This window comes from Daucus carota, chromosome 2 (genome assembly GCF_001625215.2).
Source record: "Daucus carota subsp. sativus chromosome 2, DH1 v3.0, whole genome shotgun sequence".
Taxonomy (NCBI): domain Eukaryota; kingdom Viridiplantae; phylum Streptophyta; class Magnoliopsida; order Apiales; family Apiaceae; genus Daucus; species Daucus carota.
In genome coordinates this window covers 45,191,934-45,213,947 of record NC_030382.2, presented here as the reverse complement: position 1 = coordinate 45,213,947, position 22,014 = coordinate 45,191,934, and the positions used below count along the sequence as shown (strand labels likewise).

The window sequence follows — 22,014 nt, the reverse complement described above, 5'->3', positions numbered from 1 at the left end:
TATAAAACACTACTACACTCACTACATCCTCCCACTATCTCCATTTTAATAATAAAAACACCATTACACCTAGGGCTGGCAATTTCGGGTTTCGGGTCGGGTTCGGGTCGGGTTGACAGTCGCGGGTCAAAAAATTTACCCAACCCGAACCCGACCCGAAAATTTAATGGGTCAGAATACCCAACCCGAACCCGACCCGCACTACCCGCGGGTAACCCGAACCCGACCCGAAAATTAATATTTATTAATAAAAATATTTTTTTAATAATAAATAAATATTATTTTAATCCAAATAAATTAATTTTTATTAAATTAAATAATTTTATTTAATTTAACTAATAAATTTTATAAAAATAATATAAATAATATAAATATATATAATATTTATATTATATATTAATTTTCGGGTAATTTCGGGTCAATTTCGGGTAACCCGAATTCAACCCGAAAATGACCCGATTTTTCTGGGTTGATTTTGGGTCAACCCGAATTCGACCCGAACCCGAAAACCCCCAACCCGAATTCGTATTTTGCGGGTCGAATTCGTGTCGGGTTGTCGGGTCGGGTCCAATATTGCCACCCCTAATTACACCCACTACTTTACTCCACTATCTCAAATCTATTATTAAAAAATATGTGGGTCCCACCACTTACCCACTTTCTATCTAACTTTACTCATTTCTTACACTTTTTCTTGGTCTCCGTGTCCGATCCCAATATATATAATTCATTGGGACGGAGGGAGTATTTTAGTACAGATCTATCTCTCTAGGTGTCATGATTATTCTTGCTTCTATTAAGGTCTGCATCCCGAGAACATTTAATTAGAAGTTTGTCTTCAGATCCTTCACCGGTGTACTGAAATTTCGGGTAAAATTTGCTCTTGTTCAGGAGTAAAAAAGGTGTGTTATTGTTGGAAATCTCATGAGTAAAAAAGGTAGTGTCAAAGTCAATAATTTAATAATAATATAGTATAGAGAATAATTTAAAATACATGTCTAAGAGCATCTCTAATGAGATTGGCTACAACTGTTGGCTAAACTGGACCTGTAAGACATTATGTAAAATTTGTTGAACCCGTTGGAGATTTCTAATGTTGGCTATATTTGTCGAACCTATAAGAAGATTCCATATCATTTATTACCATATTGTAGTGATATATACTATTTATAACAACATAAAATATTAACAACATACTATTTTTTGAATATAGCCAACCAATATAGCCAATATCATCGAAGCACAATGGCTTACAAGTTTATCAAATTTTACACAATTTCCTGCAGTTTCAATTTAGCCAACCCCGTTGGAGATTCTCTTAGCATCTCAAACCCTATAAAGCATTTAATTAAAAGTCTAGTAGCATGCCAAAAATAAAATTTATAGATAATATGTATAAATTTCACCACTCCAATGCTGCAAACCCGTTGTCTATAATTGATGTTGACTATATTTGTCGAACCTCTGAATTTTCTTGTGAAATGACACATCATCTATCACCATATTTATTTGTCGAATCTCGAGGGATCAGGGAAATGCCACATCATCTATCACCATATAAAAGTAATAGATTTTATTAATAACAACTTGAAAACATACTATTTTTAAGATATAGCCAAGCCAACCATTATAACCAGTCTGATAAGTAATAACATACTATTTTTAAGATATAGACAACCATTATAACCGGTCCAATGAGTAATAACATACTATTTTTAAGATATAGCCAATCATTATAACCAGTCCGATCGGAACACAATCTCTTACAGAATCACCAAATTTTACCCAATATGTCCAATTTAGCCAACAACGCTGGAGATGCCTCACACTGCTGTTGGAACCACTTATTCAATCAGTCTGGCCTTGAAATTGCAAGAAGATGTAGACCTCCATTAACATGTAGTGTAAATGTAGGTTTGTACATTACAGCTTGTTTCTCATCAGCAAGTTTGAATTTAAAATAACGAAGAAGCCCGACTGATACTATCTTCATCTGTCTATAAGCAAAATCTTTCCCAAGGCAAATTCTTGGTCCAGCCTACAGATGGGAAAATATTAGAAATTTTAGTTATGCGTAAGCTAAGAACGATATGTTGGCAAAGGACTAAAAGGTGTTAAGTACATGAAATGCGATGAATTTGAATGGTGATTCAGGTTGGAAAATCCCATTGCTGAGCCATCTTTCTGGCTTAAAGTCCTTGGCATCATCTCCCCAGATGTTGGTCATCCTGCCCATTGCATATGCTATATAGTATACATTGTCGCCCTTTCTAACTCTGTAGCCATCTGGAAGAATGTCATGAGCTTCCGCACACCTTCCATCCTTGCAGAAAACACGCATTACATTATTAATATTGAGATACAATTTGGAAAATACATATTTTGTCAGATGGAAACTTACTACGGGGACTGCAGGATATAGCCTCAAGGTCTCAGACAACGCGGCATGGAGGTAATGCATTTTCTCAAATGTGTCGTCAGTCGTGTTTGCCACAAATTCATCAATGCTGTTCCCTGGTATAGTCTCTGTGATTTCTTGTACAATCTTTTCTTGTACCAGTGGATTCTTGCAGAGCATATAGAAAAACCATGAAAGAGTATTTGCTGTAGTATCTTTCCCAGCAAGTATAAAATTCAGAATTATATCCCGCAGATATTCATCATTCATCTTCTCCGGATCTTTCTTACTCTCAATCAGAAACCTTGAAAGTATATCCTCCTTGTCACTCTAGTAAACATCTCATAGTATGACTATATTGATAATATAAATAATAATAGTAATAAGACCCCTACAAAAAAAAGAAAAACAATTAGCAATCACTCACGTTTTGTTGTATTTCCATTTGTTGCCTCTTTTTACTGATTACTTGCTGCACAAATGCGTGAATATATTTGATGTTTTTGGCAAGGGAAGCTTCAAAGCCAATGTTAAGAAGTCGCTGTACCTTCCAAGTTGGATCTATATAGCGCCAATGTATCAGGGAAGTTGCATCATCAAACGCCTTAATAAATGAGGATCCAGCAGCATCGGATTCCATGGTGTTAAGATCTGTTCCAAACCCAACTTCAAAGATTGAATCTAAAGAGTATCGCATTAGCAACTCCTGCAATATATAAATTAAAGGTATTTTCTTAAGGTCTCAATTTGCAACAGAGATGACCTGAAACAAACTTCAGAGAATAAGTTATATTCCAAACTTCATATTAGGAATATTTTCATACAAACATATCCTATAGAGTTTTCTGTTCAGTTTAGTAATAGAATACATACTTGTATATCAAAGATATCCGCTGACAAAGATAACTGTGAAACAGTTCTAATCAATTTCACTGCATTTTTTCTGAATATGTTGCAGCTAAAGTCTCTCAACATCCGCGTGGAGAACTCAACACTAGCAAGCTTCCTCTGTTGCCTCCAGTTAGCACCATTAACAACAAATATGCCTTGTCCAAGCAAATCATTTGTTATTCCTTGTAAGTACTGACCTTTATTATACTTATCAAAGCTTGTCTTAAGTATGTGTTCTATGTTTCGAGCCTCAGTAGTGTATATCTCACTTTGATCTTCAGCAAGCAGCCGGAAGGTTTGGTGCTTTCCAGCAACTTCTGTCAAGTAGTCGTAGATTCTGTTGAAATTGATCAGTAGGCTTAGCACAGTGCCAGCCACTGGAGGGTAATTTGAATTTCTTATTGATTTTGCAGTGAAGATCTTCACTAGTAAAGCAAAGAAGCATATGAGAAGCAGTAGTGGTACAGTTGCAATAACTGTGAAGATTGCATAGAGAAAGTCCATTCCTTTGGAAGTTAAGAAATGAGAGTATTATTCGAGTAAAAATTTTCACTAGCCATAAATATAGAAGTTGAAGTTTCAAGGTCTTTAAGATATTTTTAAAATATTAAAAAAATACTTCACACACTACGATCTTCTCGTCTGTCCGTTATCTCACATGTTCCAAATATATGATACTTAATAATTTTTAAAGAGAAGTAAGAGCCACCACATAAACTATGATTTCTTGTCAATCGGCCTTATCAAATGATCGATACGTAATATAAGTTGTATTGAAAGGGTAATTATCTACTTGTCTAGCCGTTAATATATCTTCACGTATCTTCATATTTTGGTATTTAACACTTTTGTTGTATTTGGTTCGGGTGAATGGAATGAAGTGAGTAAAATTAAAAAAAAATAATAGAGTGTAGAAGAAAGGACTTTGTAAAAAAATCAGTGGGTGTAAATTTTGTATGATAAGATTTGGGTAGAAAAAAATATGATAAGGAATGGAGCATTCTTTCACAAAATGAAGGATTTGAGCTGTAGTTAAGAGTGATAGGAATGAGGAAAAAAATGAAATTATTATACATTCAATTAAAATATATTGTAGTTCAAATCTCATTCACCCCAACCAAATATGACATTTGTGTATGATACGGTTGGTCTTTAGTGATCTGTGCTATACGGCCACACAGTGAATTTGATAATTTTAAGATCGTACGCGATTATGACTCGATAGTTACACCAAAGATTCCATATTATTTTGTAGACATTATTGCTATCGTTCACTACTTTGCTCCTTTCGCATTGGAAACTTTAGCTATACTTTATTTCTTCCGAAAATTACCAGTTACATTCTTTATACATGAGCTTTCAGACTGATTAACACATTAAACTTAGGTATGAACATCAACGTTCATTTCAGGTGTCTTGATCAACTTAATCGATAAGTAATGTCATAAGGGATGGTGACTGGCGCGGAAAAGATGATACGACAACCTTTCCTCTGGCTCTTCCGGTTTCTAGATATCCGAAAGCTTGTGGTACGTCGGAGAAATGAAAAGGTCCTGCAGGATCAATCACGGCCTTGAGGACTCCACTTTCTAAATATGGTCGAAGCTTTTCCAAAATTTCTCCAGAGACTGTCAGACCAGAATGAATTGCTCTTGGATTCGAAGGAGGCCATGTTATGTCAATTATTGGTGCGTGATCCTCAGCTACAATACTTGAATTCTTCGAGTCACCTGAAATACAGAAATTTAATTCAAAGTACCTTGAAGGTGTTGGAGATGAAAAAGACTAAGTTCAGAAAATTTACCAACGGTATCATATACTAAATCATACTTCTCCTTGATGTCCTCGTATCGAGTCTTGGTGTAGTCTACAACCGTATCAGCACCTAAGCTCTTTACAAACTTGAGTTTTGCAGTACTAGTTGTTGCCACAACCTTAGAAGCTCCAAACAAGTACTTGGCCAATTGAACAACCAATGTTCCGACTCCACCAGCTCCCCCAACTACAAAAACTGACTGTCCCTCCTTAAAACCCGCGGTTCTGAACCCCTGAATTGCTGTTTGAACTGCCACTGGTAAACTGGCCGCCTCCTCAAATGAGAGGTTTTTCGGCTTCAAAGCCACCAGATGCTCCTCCACGACGATGAATTCAGCTAAAGTCCCAAGCTGTTTAACTTCATCTGCACAGAAGTCCTGAATGTTACCATATACCTCATCACCTATTTTGAACTCCAAAACGCTGTCGCCTTTTTTTGTCACAACACCAGCCATGTCACAGCCCGGGATCATCTGCATCAACTTAATTAGTACGCATAATGAAACTGTATTACTATCTACAATAACAGGCATTATCATGGTGTTTTCTATCTTTTAATCTGAATTCATAAAATAAAATGTTTACAAATGGTTTGGTATTAATTAGCGCTAATACTGATTTTTACTAACAGGAAAACATGCAGGAACAATGGGTCGTTGGCGCATCTTAGAGTCAATAGGATTTAAAGCTGCAGCGCGAACTTGAACAAGTAACTGATTGTGCTTGAGACGAGGAACTGCAATCTCTCTTAGCTCAAGTACTTCCTTTGGGCCATGTTCTTCATAAATCCAAGCTTTCTGCATTTTTGTTTAAATTGAAATTTCCAAATTCCTACACAAAGAGGTAGCTTGCTATGGAGTTTATCAAATGTAACAAGGAAGAAACTTATATAGCAGGCAACTTAGTGTTTTGAGTGAGTTCATCAACAAGATTACAAATGGTTTTCAATAATGCATGCATTATTTAGAGAATGTGAATTCTTTTAAGAGTTTTTTTAAAGTATCCTACCTTATGTTAATGTTAATTGTATGGTGATGTTATTGATCTATTGGAAGTTTGGAACTAGTCCATATTAACAAGTTTTTGTTTAGATACTCATCATGTCAGTACCTGCATGTTCCAGCTGGCTCCATGAATTCTTCATTTTAACTTCAAATTATAAAAAGAGAGAGGACGGATCAGTGCTGTCCAATCCTAGAAGATGATTTTAGTAACTCCAACAAACTTTCTTCCTAACGTGTTACTTTTTTTTGAGAAAGTTTCTAATGTGTTACTTATAAATAATTTGAAAATTTATAATATTATAAAATATTACAATTCTACTAGTAAAACTCTTTTTGTATATACTTGGTCATATTATGACATTAAATTTATAGATATTAGAGTAAAAGTAACTCTTATTTTTGTAAGGCGGTGAAGTGTAAAACAAGTTTTTCTCCAAATTTCTTAAATTTTAATTTAGAACTTGTATATGATTTTCTCTTCAAATTAATTTACAATAAAAAATATTGTCATATATATTACATTAGTATAATAATATATTAAACAATTAACAAAATAAAGTTAATACCTATGATTTATGAATGAGCATCTAACGCAAATCTTTAACATTAATTTTCATATAAAAATGTATGTATCAGCTTTTCCAATAAAAGCCTACCTAACAAAACTAGTATAATGAGTGACCGGTTCTCTTAAAACCCATTTATGGGTCGAGAGGATCACTGGCGTCCATCCATTTTTCGGAGGAGTCGAACTCGAGTTTCCCGCGAACCTGGCTCTAATATTATTTTAAATGACCAGTTTTCCTAAAACCTCAACATGTAAAAAGGAGAGCTTACAGGATCATATTCTAACATATGCGACCATTAACATCAATGAAATCAACGACTAGAAATTACTAAATATGACCTAACTTGGCACATATATATGTCCAATTTCTATTTTTAGATAATTATTTAAATAAATGAAATACCATACTTCCACTTAAAATTAATGAATCTCTTAAGTCTTATCTCTATCACTTTAAAAATAATCAGTTTTAAATTTGCACGTCAATTCTCATCTATTAATGTCTTTTTACAATGGTCTTTATCACTTTGGGTGGTGCCTCAATATATTTATACTCATGTTATACTGATTTGGTTTGGCATGGTGGTGGCACTCCTAGCCAATTGACATTACATCATTTCGTGGGCTGAGAAGAAGACATGGTACATTTGTATGTTTGCAGGGGAAGACTTATTTTATAACAGAACTTGTCACAAATATGATGAAATCATGAAACAATGGGGCTCCCAGCAAAGGACAATAATTAAAAATATCACAGTAGCCTGTGTTAGTAATGAACACTCGCACACGCTGATAGTCTGATACCCACACTCCCACAGTCACTCTCGCAGAGTTGCACTCCCTCCGTCTGTGGCGAGTAACTTTCGTCTTTCAACCAATTGTATATATAAAAAATTAATATATATTAAAAAATTGAATAATTTACAAAATGAATAAAAGTATCCAATTTTAGTTACATGAGAGTTAATAAAATGCGTTCAAAATTTAGTAAATAAATTAATATTTTCTGTCCAAGAATAATTTAATTTTCACAAATTTTCGAAAGATATCAAGTATACACAAATTTTTTTCAAAATTTTTTTCTTTAATGCTACTCCATCTATTTCAATTTACACGTTTCTTTTAAAAAAATTATGCATATTAATAAATATTAATTGTTTATTTAATTTTCTTATCTAATTGCACTAGATTAAATTGTGTTGTAAGTGTATATACTAGTCAAATATTAAAAAAGAAAATCATTCAAAACATTATTTTAGAAATAGAAAGGGACATATATTTTGGGACAAAATTATCTCAAAAAACATATAATATGAAACGAAAAATAATAATTTAAGATATTAATTAATTAATATTAATATTAATAGTCATCCAATTAAAATCTGATATTATTATACCATTCGCACTCATTCAGTTATGACCGAAGCTATGTCGAATATAATACGGTTAATATAAAAACTAAACTGAGTTAAGACTCTGGTTTTAATCTGGTTTTTTTTTGAAGGAGGTTTTAATTTGTACGCTACCTGCTTTACATATGAGTATTAATGATCGGTGCTCTGTGAAAAATCTGATGGGTTATGAGCGATGAATATTTTAAAAGACCTCGTGGAATTACTCTTTTCCAATACTTCTTCATCTTCACAACAATCTCCTCCCCCTGATAATAATAGCAGTACTTCGGATATGGACGGCGTCGTTTCGAACGAGCGCGCTGCGTATAAGCTTAAAGGCTACTTCGATCTTGCCAAAGAAGAGATTGATAAGGCTGTTAGGGCTGAAGAATGGGGCTTATTAGACGACGCCGTTTTGCATTATAATAAAGCTCAGCGTATTTTGATCGAAGCTAGTTCTATTCCCGTGCCCTCCTATATCTCTTCTAGGTATTTTGCCTTTTCTTGTGATTTTGATTGTCAATTGAGTCTAATTTGGTCAATTTGTTGCTTGGACATCAGTTAGGGTTAATAAAGTTCTGATCGTTACTTGTAAGTAGAGTTTTGTTGTAATTTCGTTTGAACGTAAACTGTTGAATTTGATCCGATTGTAATTTTTTGATCGTTCAAATCAGAACTGAAGTTTTGTTGTAATTTCATTATTTTGAATGTGAATCAAGTTTAGTTGACCTATGTGTTGCTTGTAAACTTTTAATCATTTAGCATTAAAATTTATGAATGTGTACCGTCACGTTATAAAGTTTGAACGGATGTATTAAATTAGGAACAACCAGGATAAACTAGCAAAGTAGCTCGTTAGGATCTAGCTTTTCCACATCAAGGACAACACAAAATGTTGTATACTGGTTGTCTTATGCTTCATGCTTCAAAATACAACCAATGTAGAATCATCAAGAGAATAAAGTCATGGTTTTTTGACTAACAAACTTGTCAAGACAATTTGGACAATTTTATACTTCAAGTCTTTAACTTGCTTTTCATTAATTTACATTTTTTACCATAGCGAGCAGGAGAAAGTGAAATCTTATCGTGCGAAGATATCAAAGTGGCAGGGGCATGCTGCTGAAAGATTACTTGTCCTAAGCCGACGAACAGGTTAGCATTTATGTTCTTATTTTTCCCTACTGTTGGATGGTTTCTTTGTTGTGTGACTTTGTAACTATCTGCTAAAGTTTCGTTTTTTTTTTTTTTTTTTCTGATTTTATGTCAGGTGGCAAATCAAGTAACAAGGTACGGATTGGTCCTATTTTATTGTAAGTTTATCAAACTTTTATTAAACAAGTCTTATTTCTCCTTAAGAGGAGTTGGTGCTATCCTCTTGTTGAATAGAACCTTGAAAGAATAGGTCAATTGTAGGAAGCACCAAAATAACCTTGACTACTTTCCACAATTCTACTAAATATTTCTAAATGTTAGTATGCTGCCGTTGTTTGGTTTCTGGCATGACTTTGGCATTCATAAACTATGATTGACTGTTAATCTTCTAGGCAACTAAGATAAATGGAAATACCAGCTATGGCTGTGCTTTCATCTCATGTTACTTGCTGCCATATTGACAATCTAGAAGGGTTCACAAAAAAAGGCATAAGAGAGATGTCAGTTGAAAGCATGTTTTTATAAAATTTTCTATGAATTAGCTCGTATGCTTTTAGGAACATCAAAAACCTGATATATTCTTCACAGGACCTGACATCTATGTATATACTTCTACGGTAACAAATTTACCTTCCCCTCTATTTAAATCGATCTCAAGCTCCAGGCTGTCTTAGAAAGCTAGAATAACGTAATTGTAGATACTCTCTTTATCCTTGATTTGAAATTGAAGCTCCCCATGTAGGTATACTAATTCTTGTATGTTTCTAACACTAAAATCTTTGTATTATGCATTAATCTTGTAATCTTGTGCCACGTGAGATCCGATGGTGACATACATAGATGTGGTATGAACATTATTATCCATGCAACAGGAATGTTGTGTGTGACAGGGCACATAATTTTGGTAATCTATTAGCAAAGACATTCACGTCATAGAGTGGTATCCTGTTTCTTGTATATACTATATTTTCTTAACAATAATTTAGTTTGTGCATCTTTTGTCTTTTATGCTCTCTTTAGCATGAAGTTCTAAATTTCAATATACTTTTGTATTTTTAATAGACCCATGACTGTAATATTACACATTTTTTGTTCTTATAAATTATAATATAGTATGTTTGCAACATAACACCTTCTGCCTCAGGCACAAACTGAAACAGTTATTCGAACTGCATCTAGTCCTAGAAAAGTAGCATCACGAATTTCTACTGGTCCAAGTGGAAATAAATCTAGCATTAGAAGTGACACAAAGAAAGTCATAGCTCCGAAACCTGTGCAGGATAATGGCTATGATGGAAAATTGGTAGAGATGATAGAATCTGTGATCGTGGACAGAAGCCCTTCTGTCAACTGGGAAGATATTGGTCAGAAATTGCAGCATTTCAATAAAATTACATTTATTTACTGTGTGTTAAATATTCACTTTTACATTTCTTGGCATTTGTTATTTACAGCTGGTCTTGAAAAGGCTAAGCAAACTTTATTGGAAATGGTGATCCTACCAACGAAGAGAAAAGACCTATTTACAGGCCTTCGTAGGCCGTCCAGAGGTATTATTTGGGCGAATTTACAGTTTTATATCTTTACTTAGTGCTGAAGAAATTAAATAAATTAATCATTTGTTCCTGTTCTGTTGGTCAGGTTTGCTACTCTTTGGTCCGCCCGGTACTGGGAAGACCATGCTGGCTAAGGCAGTTGCATCAGAATCAGAAGCTACCTTTTTCAATGTTTCTGCTTCGTCACTTACTTCAAAGTGGGTATGTCTTTGGCCTTACTTATGTTCTGTGTTTGTGGTTACTGATTCCCCTTGTGTTTTTTGTCCTGTAATATCTTAATGTCCTAAATTAAACAGGTGGGAGAGGGTGAAAAGCTTGTTCGGACCCTTTTCATGGTTGCTATTTCCAGGAAGCCATCTGTAATATTTATTGATGAAGTACGGAACTCTATAATTGTTGTTTCTTTTAGCTCTACATTGCTCGTCTTTGTCCTCAGGTTTCCTTTAGCTGCTAGTTGTTCCTTACATGTTACTTGGATCCTAATTTCTGTCTTGATGAGTCTTTGCTCTGCTGCTACTGTATTATACTATATGTTTAAACCCATTTCTGGTCATTGTGTTTAGCCAAGGATGCAATGTGTTGTAAGAATTGCACCAAGTTGCACTTTGTATCTTTGCCGGATTGATAGTCTAATACATTCCTTCCATGTGACTTTGTTCCTAATCGTCTTTTTCAAATCTTTTTGTGTCAGTGTGCTTCTACTGAATTGTGACTGTATATTTTAGCCCTTGTTCTTTGTATGTGCTTTCACCAAGGTTGCAACTTCCGAACTAGCATGTTGTAAGCATTTACACAAGCTTATATTTTTATTATTAACAGATTGATAGTATTATGTCAACAAGGACATCTAGTGAGAATGAAGCAAGCAGAAGACTGAAGTCGGAATTCTTAGTTCAATTTGATGGGGTGACCTCAAATCCTGATGATCTTGTAATAGTTATCGGTAAGATATACGTTTTCTTAGTAATTCCTTATTCTAATGTTTAGATTCAGCATCTCAAATTATTCTTTTTCAGAGTTTATCATTAGATGTCGACTGTTAGATGTTTCTGTGCTCAAGTTCCTTTGGGATTTTTTCGTATTTTCTTTAACTCTTAAAAGCATACTATATATTAGGGGTGTACATATCATCTGCTAATTTGTCATTATCCCTTGAAATTGTTTCCATTACAAGTGTCGACGAAAATAAAGGAAATAGGTTCACAGAAGCAACTGAGCTGCCTTTTAACGAGGCTTGTGATTGCCGCAGCATTTCATTTATCGAATCTTTTAGCATCTAGGAAAAAACTCATATTCATCAGTACATTACTTTGTCGTCATAATGTTTGTTGGCCACTTGAACTATATGCAGGTGCAACTAATAAACCTCAGGAATTGGATGATGCAGTGTTGAGGAGATTGGTAAGTGTGTCAATGTTCGTGTTAACATTTGAGGTGGACAATAACAATATGTTGTCTAGTATTTTCTTTAACTACTTGGTTGATTTACCCATTTTCCGGTCAAATAAATGACTTCTTACAAAATCATTTTGTTACCCTGTTTTAAAGTGCTAATTCTTCGAACAGGTGAAAAGAATTTACATTCCTTTGCCCGATGCAAATGTTCGAAGAATTCTTCTAAAACACAAGTTGAAAGGCCAACCATTTTCCTTGCCCGGTTAGTTGTGCTGTCTTTCTATAATATATTGAATATATGTCAGGTGTTATTCCCTAAACATGAAGTTTCTGTCAAGTATTCTTAATACATCAGTTGGGTACGTCAGGGTAGTGGTGCAATATTTTAGGACAGATCTATCTTTAGGTGTCATGATTATTCTTCCTTTTATTAAGGTCTGCCTCCAGAGGACATTTAATCAGAAGTTTGTCTTCAGATCCTTCACCATTGTACTGAAATTTGTTCTTGTTTCCTGTGTTAGATGGAGACCTAGAGAGGCTTGTGAAGGAGACAGAAGGTAAGATGATTCTGAAATCTGAAGTATATAATGTAGTATGTTGCAGCTAAAAAAAGGGGACATGATTTGCTGTTTTTTAGTTATTATTCTTTTAAATTATTAGTAGTGAACTACTTAATTTTGTTTAGCTGAATGCAAGTTACGTGCCTTATGTCGGTCGTTATGGCTACTGTTGTAGGTTATTCTGGAAGTGATTTGCAAGCCTTGTGTGAGGAAGCTGCGATGATGCCAATCAGAGAGCTCGGTTCGAAGATTCTCACTGTCAAAGCAAACCAGGTATCCTCTTAAATAAAAAAAATTAAATATTATTGTCTGCTGTTCTCAATCACAACAAAGTAGATTTTGCATTTGTTCCCCATCTTTACTGTGGTGTAAAATGCAAATATTGCATTGTGCTCATACGTGACATTGCCATCACCATGTCCTACATTGTAGAAGATATGGACAGGTTTCCTTTAAAGCAGGAGCCCGACCTTTTGACTGTTATCTTCAATTTTTTGTATACATGTATGATATATAGTTTATATCGATTGAACAGGTGAGACGCTTAAAGTACTCCGATTTTAAGAGTGCCATGACTGTAATAAGGCCCAGCCTTCAGAAAAGCAAGTGGGAAGAGCTTGAAGAATGGAACAAAAATTTTGGATCTAACTAAGAGCATTGGTAAAGTTTTAAAATTAATCACGCAAATGATTCTTACAACATTCAGGATTAAAGCAGACAGGATAATGGGCCAAAAGATGCATATTACAGCTTCAGTGGGGGACCTGAGTTTTTGCATGTATGTATTAAGTTTGGCTTGAAAAAAATAAACCGATGTAAATATTACTGGTATGTAAGCTTAGACAAAGGCAGAGTAAAGGGAAAAGTGAAGATCAGATTATTTTTGCTTTGCTATTATTAATAGGTAGAAAGAATCAAGTGGACATGCAACGCAAGTGGCTTTTCCGTTAAAACAGGGCATTAATTCGAATTTTACTTGAAGTACCACAGTAGTATCTGTTTTTATAAATATTATTATAAGATGTATTTTCTTTTTTAATACTGATCGATTATCTTTCAAATCAAATATTAAAATGGATTGATTTAAGTAATAAGGAACATAAAAACAAAATCGCTGGAAATGTGGACGAATAACATATTTATGAGTATTTTTTTTCAATGTTTATGTAAATTTGGATTTATTAATTCTTTACATTTTTTGTACTCATTAAAGGTGAGAAATTCTGCAAGGAAAAAGTAAATATGACAATATATAATTACATAAAATATATTTTTCTGCCACGATTACATAAAATATCTTTGGAATAATAACTTATAATTGCATTAGAGCATTTTTAAGGGTAATTTCTAAATTTGTTAGCTATAATAATTATATAAATTGTTTATACAAGTTTTTTGCTAACAGGTGAGAAAAACACTCCAATGAAGTTATGTATAATAATATCAAGCTAAAATTATACATAATAGCTTTACTAGTTCAACAAATCTATTGAATCAAACATGATTATCTATATTTTTTTTGCTAAAAGGTGATGGTTGGAGAGTATTTCTCTTTACATATCATCTAAAAGTGCCACTTAGATGACACATAGATATTTTGGTTAACATATCTCAATCTTTGGAGATGCTCTTAGCTTTTTGCTAGATTGTAACCATATCATGTACTGGAATATAGAAAATAAATAGGCCTTTATTGGGAAAAAAATTCTTGCTTTATAGAAAAACTCGGAAAGAAAGAATTAACAATTGTTTTATTTTAAGGCTTAACTGGTTTAAACTATAATTATTTATAAAAATATTTAAATGGCCCAGAATAATCATTATTCTATTGAATAATAAATTCAGTTACTATCCACATGGACACACGAATTTTAAATCACATAATAATGACGCATTATAGAAAAGACGGTGAGATTTGAAAAGAAGAGGTCCCTCTCAAAATAGAATTCAAAAAATCAACCCCCATTCCAGCAACAAATGAGGACATCGGAGAGTGATGAGGCTTCTCCTCGGAAATGGTCCATGGACGATTTCGAGATCGGCAAGCCCCTCGGTAAAGGTAAATTCGGCCGCGTCTATCTCGCCCGTGAAATCCAGGTATTTACATACACATTTTCATCATCATCGTCTGTGCTATGTCTAATTGGGATTGTTTTAGTTAGGGTTTCTTGTTATGATTACTGCTGTTGTTGATTTCAGACCAAGTATATAGTGGCACTCAAGGTCATTTTCAAGGAGCAGGTTGAAAAGTACAGGCTTAATCATCAGCTTAAGAGAGAGATGGAGATTCAGTTGAGTCTTAATCACCCTAATGTTCTGAGGCTTTACGGTTGGTTTCATGACGATCAGAGGATCTGTTTGATTTTAGAGTATGCTCATAAAGGTGAGCTCTATGGTGTGCTTCGTAAACTTGGTCATCTCTCCGAGAAACAGGCTGCCACTGTAATTTCCTCTCTCTCTCTCTCTCTCTCTCTCTCTCTCTCTCTCTCTCTCTCCCCCTCTCTCCCTCTCTCTCTCCCTCCCTCCCCCTCCCCCTCTCCCTCTCTCTCTCTCCCCCCTCCTCCCACATATTATAGGTATTTATTATTTGTGCTTGTCTTTGAAGTGTTTCAAATTTTCTGTTATGAGATTGTAGTGGAGATTGATTCGACTGTTATGTGTGTTCACATTTTAGGTATTTAGATGTTGATGATTTGGAACTTTTGTTTGTTACTAAGTTAGATTCAACTGACTGTATATTTCTGCGCTTGGATGGATTTTAGGTTTTTGTTGAGGATTTTTATGTTGAAATGATTATAGTTTTGCTCATTGTGGAGTAGAAGTAACATATTATTCAACTGATAGTTTGCTTGGAGACACTTTCTGTGATATCTATTCAGTGTTTTTATATTAAGGTGATTTGAGGCTGTGTATGTTATAGCGTTGTATAAAAGTTTATTTTAGAGTTGTTATAGACATATGGTGTTATCTTATTTTGTTTAGCGTAACAAAGCTTATGATTCAGTCTTTTATAACTTTGGTGATTGTGTAAAATGTAGTATATTGCAAGCCTTACTCAAGCTTTGGCGTACTGTCATCAGAAAGATGTGATTCATAGGGATATCAAGCCAGAAAATTTGCTGCTAGATCACGAGGTTTGTTGTACAAGATATTTTATATTGTGAATTCTTATGCTTACCATCTGATAGGGAAAACGTTTCAGATAATTTTTATGTAATCTCATTAATGCTAAATAACAACTAATTTACTGAAACCTAACTATTTCTACCTCTTGCTTGATATGGAAAGTGAATGGTCTAATATAACCGGTATTGTCCACTCAGAAGCAGGGTATGGTAAGGTTAAGGTATATGCAGGCTGTATACTATTCCCAATTGCAGATTCGATGTTACCATGAAAAACAACACTTCTCATTGTGTGAGGCTATGAGCTAATATATCCTCACTGTGTGATCCTTTATTTGCAATAGATGCTTCTTCTAAAATTTCATCTAGGGTTATTAGAATGGTCAAAGATTCAAGATCACAATATTATTGTTATCTTACTGTTGTATGAAGACTTGGTAATACTATTATGACAAACACAGGGTCGACTGAAGATTGCAGATTTTGGATGGTCTGTACAGTCAAAAAGCAAAAGAAATACCATGTGTGGAACATTAGACTATTTAGCACCAGAAATGGTTGAGAACAGAGCCCATGATTATGCAGTTGATAACTGGACACTGGGTGTCCTATGTTATGAATTTTTGTATGGCAATCCTCCTTTTGAAGCAGAGACACAGAAAGACACGTTTAGAAGGTAAATGTCTCTGATATTGGTTCGTAGTGTGTGATTATATTATTAGTTGGGCTTTCATATTTACAAACATTTTATACAGGATTATGAAGATTGATCTTATGTTCCCTTCCGCGCCTCGTGTGTCTATGGAAGCAAAAGATCTCATTAGCCGGGTAAGTCTTTTGATCTGCTAGATCCATTTGTTCAGTAATGAGAAAGATAGTGATGGGTGAAAGTTATTGTTCCCTTGCAAATTATGCTACTTAAAATGTTCTGCAGCTTCTAGTGAGGGACTCTTCAAAAAGGCTATCTCTTCAGAAGATTATGGAACACCCTTGGATAGTCAAGAATGCTGATCCCAGTGGTACCTGCTCAGTGTAACAGTTTTCGTTTCAGTGTGGCTCTTAGAGATCAGCACATATATGATATCTCTTTACTTGTAATCTACTGACCGGAATCAAATAGCAGGCATTCTGTTATGTTGTATTTTTTTCTCTTGTTATTGTTTTGTGTTACGATGACTTGTCGTACTAGTTTGTCTAAATTGAAAAGGGTGCTTAGTTTTTAGCTCAATCAGAGTACTTTATAATCTGTTACTTCTCCCGTCTGCCAATAATATCATCTTACTGTTTTACATTCCTTTGCTAATATAATTTTGAATAGGGTGAGAATAAAGTGGCAGTTCCAATTTCAGGCATGTTTACAAGACACCATAATGTGGTATATTACAAGCCCAGTAGGTCAAGCTTTAAGTTAATCCTTTTCTACAAACTTGCCTTTGCAATACTCATATAGCATCTCTTTTAGGCCTTCAAACCCTGTAATAATTCATACCATTACAGCTAGCAAGTCACATGTTACTATGGCCATTGCATCAAAAAGTTATCCACTAAATCAAGTTGAAACAACATTTGCGACAGAATTTGAGAGACAATCCTAATCAAGGGAGATAAAGACAAAAAAGGGTAGGCGCTGGTGGTTTCGTCTGTGCAGGTGATGATAGTCATCACTTGATGCCACTAGTTGAACTTTCTAAAACTGTGGGTGGATGTGTTGCATGTAAGATGCAAAGATCTGTATTCAAGTTAGTAGGACTAGGACCATTCTTCAGTGTAACAAGAGTTGCAAGAGTTGCAGCGGCAGTTGCAGCTTCTGGGGATAACCTGCATCTTTTTGACCCTCTATTAATGTGGCTGCCACAGTACTTTTCCTGAGGAATAGCTTCTCTACTACACTGCCATCTTTTGCCATCAGTTCTCTTGCATCTTTGTGACTCCTCCACTGTGATAGCACAGTTTATGCAGACAGTGTTAGTGTCGACTACAATTGAAACAGGAAGTTTAGAAAATGTAGTAGCTTTGTATCACATTTTGTAGCTAGTAAAAGTTGAATTGGTAGTAAAATCATTTTTATTATAGCTATTCGTTAAGACTAGACATGCAAATAGTGGTAGGAAGTTAACATGTAGAAAGAATTTAAACACTCGTATATTTTGAGGTCTACCGATGAAATTTAAATTGCCATGCTGGATGGGATCTAGTTCGTCCAGATATATCATATATTCAGTATTTTCTCAAAGCTAGTGCAACGTTATAAATTTTTATAACAGAATATAGCCTTACTAGTATCACCGTAAACAACACTCTCTGTGGAATTGCCAAGTTCTGGGGTCACAGAAGCACCATGCTTGTCACCATTTGTGCTGTATCCCTTGTTTGTATCTTTGAGTTGATTGGAGCCAGCATCCACACCATCAAGGCAGTCAGTATTTTCTCTGCTGCTTATGATAAATGGTGTCATTTTTTTGAAATTTAATTCTTGTAATCGTAGGTGTATACTCATATATATAATAGTACCGACACAACTGATATTGTGATTGCAGGCATTGATAGTGACTAACCTGGAAGATTTATCCTTCTTTACCAATCTGTTGGTCGGTTTACTTTTGCCGTTGGCAAGAGTAGTGATACTTGTGGCGGATTTAGTTAAATCGTTGCTTCTACAGGGCGATGGGTTCTTATTTTGACAATTACCACTGATGGGAGTGGATAGCTTCGCACTTGTAACAGCAAGGTTATGAGACTTGATCTTTTGACTGGTCTTTGTTGAACAGGTAGGTGTGGTTGCATCAGTATTGGAACAAGTTATCGTATGTGAATTAGACTGTAAATTAACTCCAAAAGCTTCCACACGCTTTGTTGAACGGCCTCTGTGCATGTGTCGCTCACAGTACTTTTGATCAGGAACCACATCTTTAAGACACCTCCACGTTTTCCCATCAGTTCTTCTACATCTCCCTGTTTCAGGACCCATCAAGCTCATTTCCTGAGGACAGAAGTCCATGACAGAAATAAATCAGATGGAATTATTTTAAGATGTACAATTGAAATAGTAAAGAAGACACTCTTTGACTGAAATAACTATGTTAATTCAAAATAATCTAAGCTACTTCGATCTACTAAATTACCATTTTACTGAAACATATATATATATAGGGAAGTGCTCAAATACAAACTAAGTTAGTGTACAAACTACAAACTCAATATAAGCCCTCGGATGAATCTAATCCAATGGCCCCGCAGGGGCAACCACACACCAGTTAATATACACCCTGTCACACATGATCTGCAGATTCCCCTCCGTTTTTAATTTGAATTTTCCCGTTAATCGGTGAACTTTTTTTGAAATCCGACTTCACTGTATTTTTGTTCATCTCGCAACGATCAATTTCCATACCATATGTGCTATATTTTGATTTGATTTAGAGACTTTTTAATTTTAGTTTGTAGTTTGTACGCTAAGGTGGTTTGTACCAGAGTAAGACCCTATATATATATATATATATATATATATATATATATCCCTGAGGTTGGTGCTCCGTGTATTATTGCTCAAACTCAAGAGAGAAAATATACTCTGGGTAGTTTTTACAGGTCCAAAACCATCAAAAGTCCATCTTCACTAGCTTCAGCTCCCTCAGTGTGACAGTATTTGTAAAAATTGTAATTAAACAGAAGTTGAAGATCATGGGGAGAAACTATCAGTCCCTCCCATTACTCTCTCAAATGTTGTACTCTACTGTGAATCACCAAACCAATTTGTTATCAAAATATTCAAAATGCTAAAGTGATTTAGTTGTCTTCTATTTATGAGAATTCATCAATTCTTGCTGGGGCATATTGCATCAGTACATTTCCATCTCTAATGGTCGTATGTTCATGAATGATTTAAAGTTTTTTGACACATGAACCACTAATTATAAATGTTGTGTAAAATAATTTTAATCTCTTTAGTCTTGAAAACCAAAGGCATTAGAATACATATAAAAACAACAACATAACTAAAGCATTTCTTGTTATATACATTTTTTGACGATTTTAAGTAACAACCAACATCATATCCAAAAATCCAGTCGAACCTGAGTCTCCTGCATGTCTGAGCTCTGATACACAAAATGTTGTGTGACCAATTCTCTCAAAAACTCAAGGTGTTAGGAGGGATTATCAGGTAGGAGGGATTATCAGGATCATATAATAGTTTAACACAAATATAGCACAAATTATAAGTTTGTTTCATTTAACGCAAGATTCAGAACACCGTTTAAACTTTAAATGATAAATTTTAGTTTTTATCGTATAATATAGACAGGGGTGGATCCAGCGCCAACCCAAAAAGAAAAAACAAAATAGAAGTAAAATTAAAATTAAATATATTATAAAGCAACCCCTAAAAAGATCTTAGGGTGGTGTTTAGTACAGTAATAAGTTTGATAAGTATGACCTTATATTTGACATCGACAACTACCAATGTTTGAGAATTTTTTTTAATGGTAATAAACCCCCGTTTATCAAATCCTGAATCAGCCCCTGAATATAGATAAAGAACAAAATATCCATGGGCAAGTCCGAAGCTGTGCTATATTAAAGAAAAACTTAGGTAGAAACAAAAATATTGTATTCAAAATAGCACTATAGCAGGGTACTTGTTGGTGAAATTTGGAACAAATGATTCTATTAAAGCATCAAAAACCACTTTTTAGTGCTAAATTACAGCAATAGCTCTGGCTATTTTATCACAATCGTCTATTAAATCAGGGAGATATGCCACGGGAATAAGATTGATAAGCAGATAACTACAGAATGACCAGAAAAGCACTTACAACTATGGAAATGGCTGAGCTATTAACAATCTTTCAGCAGCTATGTAGTTCAAGATAACAACTTGCTGAAGCAGTTTCTTCAACAGAATGATAATGGTGATTACAAATATGCACAAATCTCAGGGCCAACTGTTCTTGGTCACAAACCCAACCCTTTATTTATCGGTTAACAGTAAAAATCACCTCTTTACTGTAAAAAAAGGTCAAAACTAGTGAGGAAAGTAGTCAGTCGTACAGGAGAGAGTTGAGACTTGCGAGTGTAATGAAGCCAATGATGCGTTATTTATTTCATGACATTGAACTGTACAGGCAATACGTTTAAAATGAACACAATTCTATGTACTATGAACACAATTCCGAGCATGGGCACACACTAGAAAAACCGTTTATTAAAAGGGTCTTTCTAGTGTGTGTACACTAATAACTGTTATTTTTATTTGTGTGGAGGGTTTTTACTGATCATGATTTTTGTACATATGTAAGGGGTCATGGTTATCAATGAGATGTAGCCAATAGAAGCCCTCCGCCTACTCAAAAATTGGTTGTTAATGTGTGCCATGCGCACACACTAGAAAATCCGTTATTAAAATTATCATGGGAAGTGAAGGTAGAACCGTCAAAAAGGTCAGAAAATTTTGATATCTATCCATGACAGAGCAGATATTATGCGCATCAGAAATCGACAATTCCGGATGTGGATAGACATACGCATATTCGTGTATCTCTCTGCTTTATATTATTATATTTTAACGATGATAAAGAACTTTAAATATTTCATCCGTCCCTTATTATATCTGTTTTAGTTTTCAAGAAATCAAATTGATTGTTAAAAAAAATAAATCAAACCGACCAATTTTTTACTATACATTAAAAATTATCTATTTATTATTTTAAAATCTTAAAATTACATATTAAAATAGATTACATATACTTCTAATGATAAAAAAAAAATCAATTATATGGTATATGTAAATTTCAGTCAAATATAGTCAATCTGATTGGTCAAAAGTCAAAGTGGATATTTAAAAAAGACGAAATGGTAATAATATATTAAACATATATTAAGATTAAAACACATCGTTGGAGATGAAGTAATTAAATATGTCCTAAATTGCTAGAAGATCAATTTTTATATTATATCTAAGACTTGAACTTGCTCTAAGACCTCTAAGAGCATCTTGATCGGTCTCTAAATGTATAATAAAATATGTATTTTTTTGGAGATTATTATTTTTATTGAATGAGAACTTTCACATTTATATTCCCTATTACTATCATTATAAAATTATATTTAACTTGTAATAGGAGAGAGAAACGATGAGATATGAAAAAAATGAAT

The 22,014-nt window shown here is 34.3% G+C and overlaps 5 protein-coding genes and 1 long non-coding RNA gene across 9 annotated transcripts; 3 read left to right on the top strand and 3 right to left on the bottom strand.

The window, feature by feature from the left end:
• Positions 1–1,618: 1,618 nt before the first annotated feature.
• On the bottom strand, positions 1,619–3,868 carry LOC108206040 (cytochrome P450 704C1-like). Of its 2 annotated transcripts, XM_017376210.2 has the most exons (5): positions 3,272–3,865; positions 2,826–3,104; positions 2,402–2,728; positions 2,123–2,323; positions 1,619–2,038 (listed from the first exon to the last, which is right to left on the bottom strand). In XM_017376210.2, the coding sequence occupies exons 1-5, from the start codon at positions 3,791–3,793 to the stop codon at positions 1,853–1,855; spliced, it is 1,515 nt and encodes a 504-aa protein (XP_017231699.1). In that variant the 5' UTR covers positions 3,794–3,865; the 3' UTR covers positions 1,619–1,852. The 2 variants fall into 2 exon arrangements, with proteins under 2 accessions (XP_017231699.1, XP_017231698.1); XM_017376209.2 differs by having other exon boundaries at positions 2,123–2,728; positions 3,272–3,868.
• On the top strand, positions 2,313–6,174 carry LOC135150758 (uncharacterized). The gene is made up of 4 exons (XR_010288967.1): positions 2,313–2,452; positions 2,915–3,124; positions 3,357–3,474; positions 3,571–6,174. It is a non-coding gene; the product is annotated as an uncharacterized LOC135150758 (long non-coding RNA).
• LOC108206041 (2-methylene-furan-3-one reductase-like) lies at positions 4,583–5,907 on the bottom strand. The gene is made up of 3 exons (XM_017376211.2): positions 5,734–5,907; positions 5,094–5,577; positions 4,583–5,019 (listed from the first exon to the last, which is right to left on the bottom strand). The coding sequence occupies exons 1-3, from the start codon at positions 5,905–5,907 to the stop codon at positions 4,715–4,717; spliced, it is 963 nt and encodes a 320-aa protein (XP_017231700.1). The 3' UTR covers positions 4,583–4,714.
• Positions 6,175–8,154: 1,980 nt separating the features above from the next.
• Positions 8,155–13,616, top strand: LOC108205626 (uncharacterized). Of its 2 annotated transcripts, none has more exons than XM_017375608.2 (13): positions 8,155–8,559; positions 9,134–9,225; positions 9,341–9,360; positions 10,505–10,589; positions 10,680–10,775; positions 10,867–10,982; positions 11,078–11,158; positions 11,601–11,724; positions 12,133–12,182; positions 12,348–12,438; positions 12,698–12,733; positions 12,912–13,009; positions 13,272–13,616. In XM_017375608.2, the coding sequence occupies exons 1-13, from the start codon at positions 8,264–8,266 to the stop codon at positions 13,386–13,388; spliced, it is 1,302 nt and encodes a 433-aa protein (XP_017231097.1). In that variant the 5' UTR covers positions 8,155–8,263; the 3' UTR covers positions 13,389–13,616. The 2 variants fall into 2 exon arrangements, with proteins under 2 accessions (XP_017231097.1, XP_017231096.1); XM_017375607.2 differs by having other exon boundaries at positions 8,156–8,559; positions 10,370–10,589.
• A 1,004-nt stretch (positions 13,617–14,620) lies between these two features.
• Positions 14,621–17,089, top strand: LOC108208089 (serine/threonine-protein kinase Aurora-3). The gene is made up of 6 exons (XM_017378571.2): positions 14,621–14,833; positions 14,936–15,178; positions 15,775–15,870; positions 16,323–16,537; positions 16,617–16,689; positions 16,796–17,089. The coding sequence occupies exons 1-6, from the start codon at positions 14,714–14,716 to the stop codon at positions 16,895–16,897; spliced, it is 849 nt and encodes a 282-aa protein (XP_017234060.1). The 5' UTR covers positions 14,621–14,713; the 3' UTR covers positions 16,898–17,089.
• A 263-nt stretch (positions 17,090–17,352) lies between these two features.
• Positions 17,353–20,815, bottom strand: LOC108206944 (growth-regulating factor 9). 2 transcript variants are annotated; one of them, XM_017377394.2, is made up of 4 exons: positions 20,676–20,815; positions 18,417–18,841; positions 18,139–18,293; positions 17,353–17,836 (listed from the first exon to the last, which is right to left on the bottom strand). In XM_017377394.2, exons 2-4 carry the CDS (start codon positions 18,836–18,838, stop codon positions 17,523–17,525), a joined length of 891 nt encoding a protein of 296 aa, XP_017232883.1. In that variant the 5' UTR covers positions 18,839–18,841; positions 20,676–20,815; the 3' UTR covers positions 17,353–17,522. The 2 variants fall into 2 exon arrangements, with proteins under 2 accessions (XP_017232883.1, XP_017232884.1); XM_017377395.2 differs by having other exon boundaries at positions 17,353–17,797.
• Positions 20,816–22,014: the final 1,199 nt, after the last annotated feature.

What these genes read in the sequence shown, in the direction of transcription:
- LOC108206040 (XM_017376209.2), bottom strand. Translation starts at nt 3,793, where the DNA reads ATGGACTTTCTCTATGCAATCTTCACAGTTATTGCAACTGTACCACTA. An exon ending in AAATGGAAATACAACAAAAC is followed by an intron (nt 2,729 to 2,825) that starts GTGAGTGATTGC and finishes GATGTTTACTAG; the next exon opens with AGTGACAAGGAGGATATACT. An exon ending in TCAAATTCATCGCATTTCAT is followed by an intron (nt 2,039 to 2,122) that starts GTACTTAACACC and finishes TCCCATCTGTAG; the next exon opens with GCTGGACCAAGAATTTGCCT.
- LOC108206944 (XM_017377394.2), bottom strand. Translation starts at nt 18,838, where the DNA reads ATGAGCTTGATGGGTCCTGAAACAGGGAGATGTAGAAGAACTGATGGG. An exon ending in AAGAAGGATAAATCTTCCAG is followed by an intron (nt 18,294 to 18,416) that starts GTTAGTCACTAT and finishes TATCATAAGCAG; the next exon opens with CAGAGAAAATACTGACTGCC. An exon ending in TGTTGTTTACGGTGATACTA is followed by an intron (nt 17,837 to 18,138) that starts GTAAGGCTATAT and finishes TTTCAATTGTAG; the next exon opens with TCGACACTAACACTGTCTGC.
- LOC108206041 (XM_017376211.2), bottom strand. Translation starts at nt 5,907, where the DNA reads ATGCAGAAAGCTTGGATTTATGAAGAACATGGCCCAAAGGAAGTACTT. An exon ending in TTGTTCCTGCATGTTTTCCT is followed by an intron (nt 5,578 to 5,733) that starts GTTAGTAAAAAT and finishes AAGTTGATGCAG; the next exon opens with ATGATCCCGGGCTGTGACAT. An exon ending in TTTAGTATATGATACCGTTG is followed by an intron (nt 5,020 to 5,093) that starts GTAAATTTTCTG and finishes TCTGTATTTCAG; the next exon opens with GTGACTCGAAGAATTCAAGT.
- LOC108208089 (XM_017378571.2), top strand. Translation starts at nt 14,714, where the DNA reads ATGAGGACATCGGAGAGTGATGAGGCTTCTCCTCGGAAATGGTCCATG. An exon ending in CAGAAAGACACGTTTAGAAG is followed by an intron (nt 16,538 to 16,616) that starts GTAAATGTCTCT and finishes CATTTTATACAG; the next exon opens with GATTATGAAGATTGATCTTA. An exon ending in CAAAAGATCTCATTAGCCGG is followed by an intron (nt 16,690 to 16,795) that starts GTAAGTCTTTTG and finishes AATGTTCTGCAG; the next exon opens with CTTCTAGTGAGGGACTCTTC.
- LOC108205626 (XM_017375607.2), top strand. Translation starts at nt 8,264, where the DNA reads ATGAATATTTTAAAAGACCTCGTGGAATTACTCTTTTCCAATACTTCT. An exon ending in CGTCACTTACTTCAAAGTGG is followed by an intron (nt 10,983 to 11,077) that starts GTATGTCTTTGG and finishes TAAATTAAACAG; the next exon opens with GTGGGAGAGGGTGAAAAGCT. An exon ending in ATGCAGTGTTGAGGAGATTG is followed by an intron (nt 12,183 to 12,347) that starts GTAAGTGTGTCA and finishes TTCTTCGAACAG; the next exon opens with GTGAAAAGAATTTACATTCC.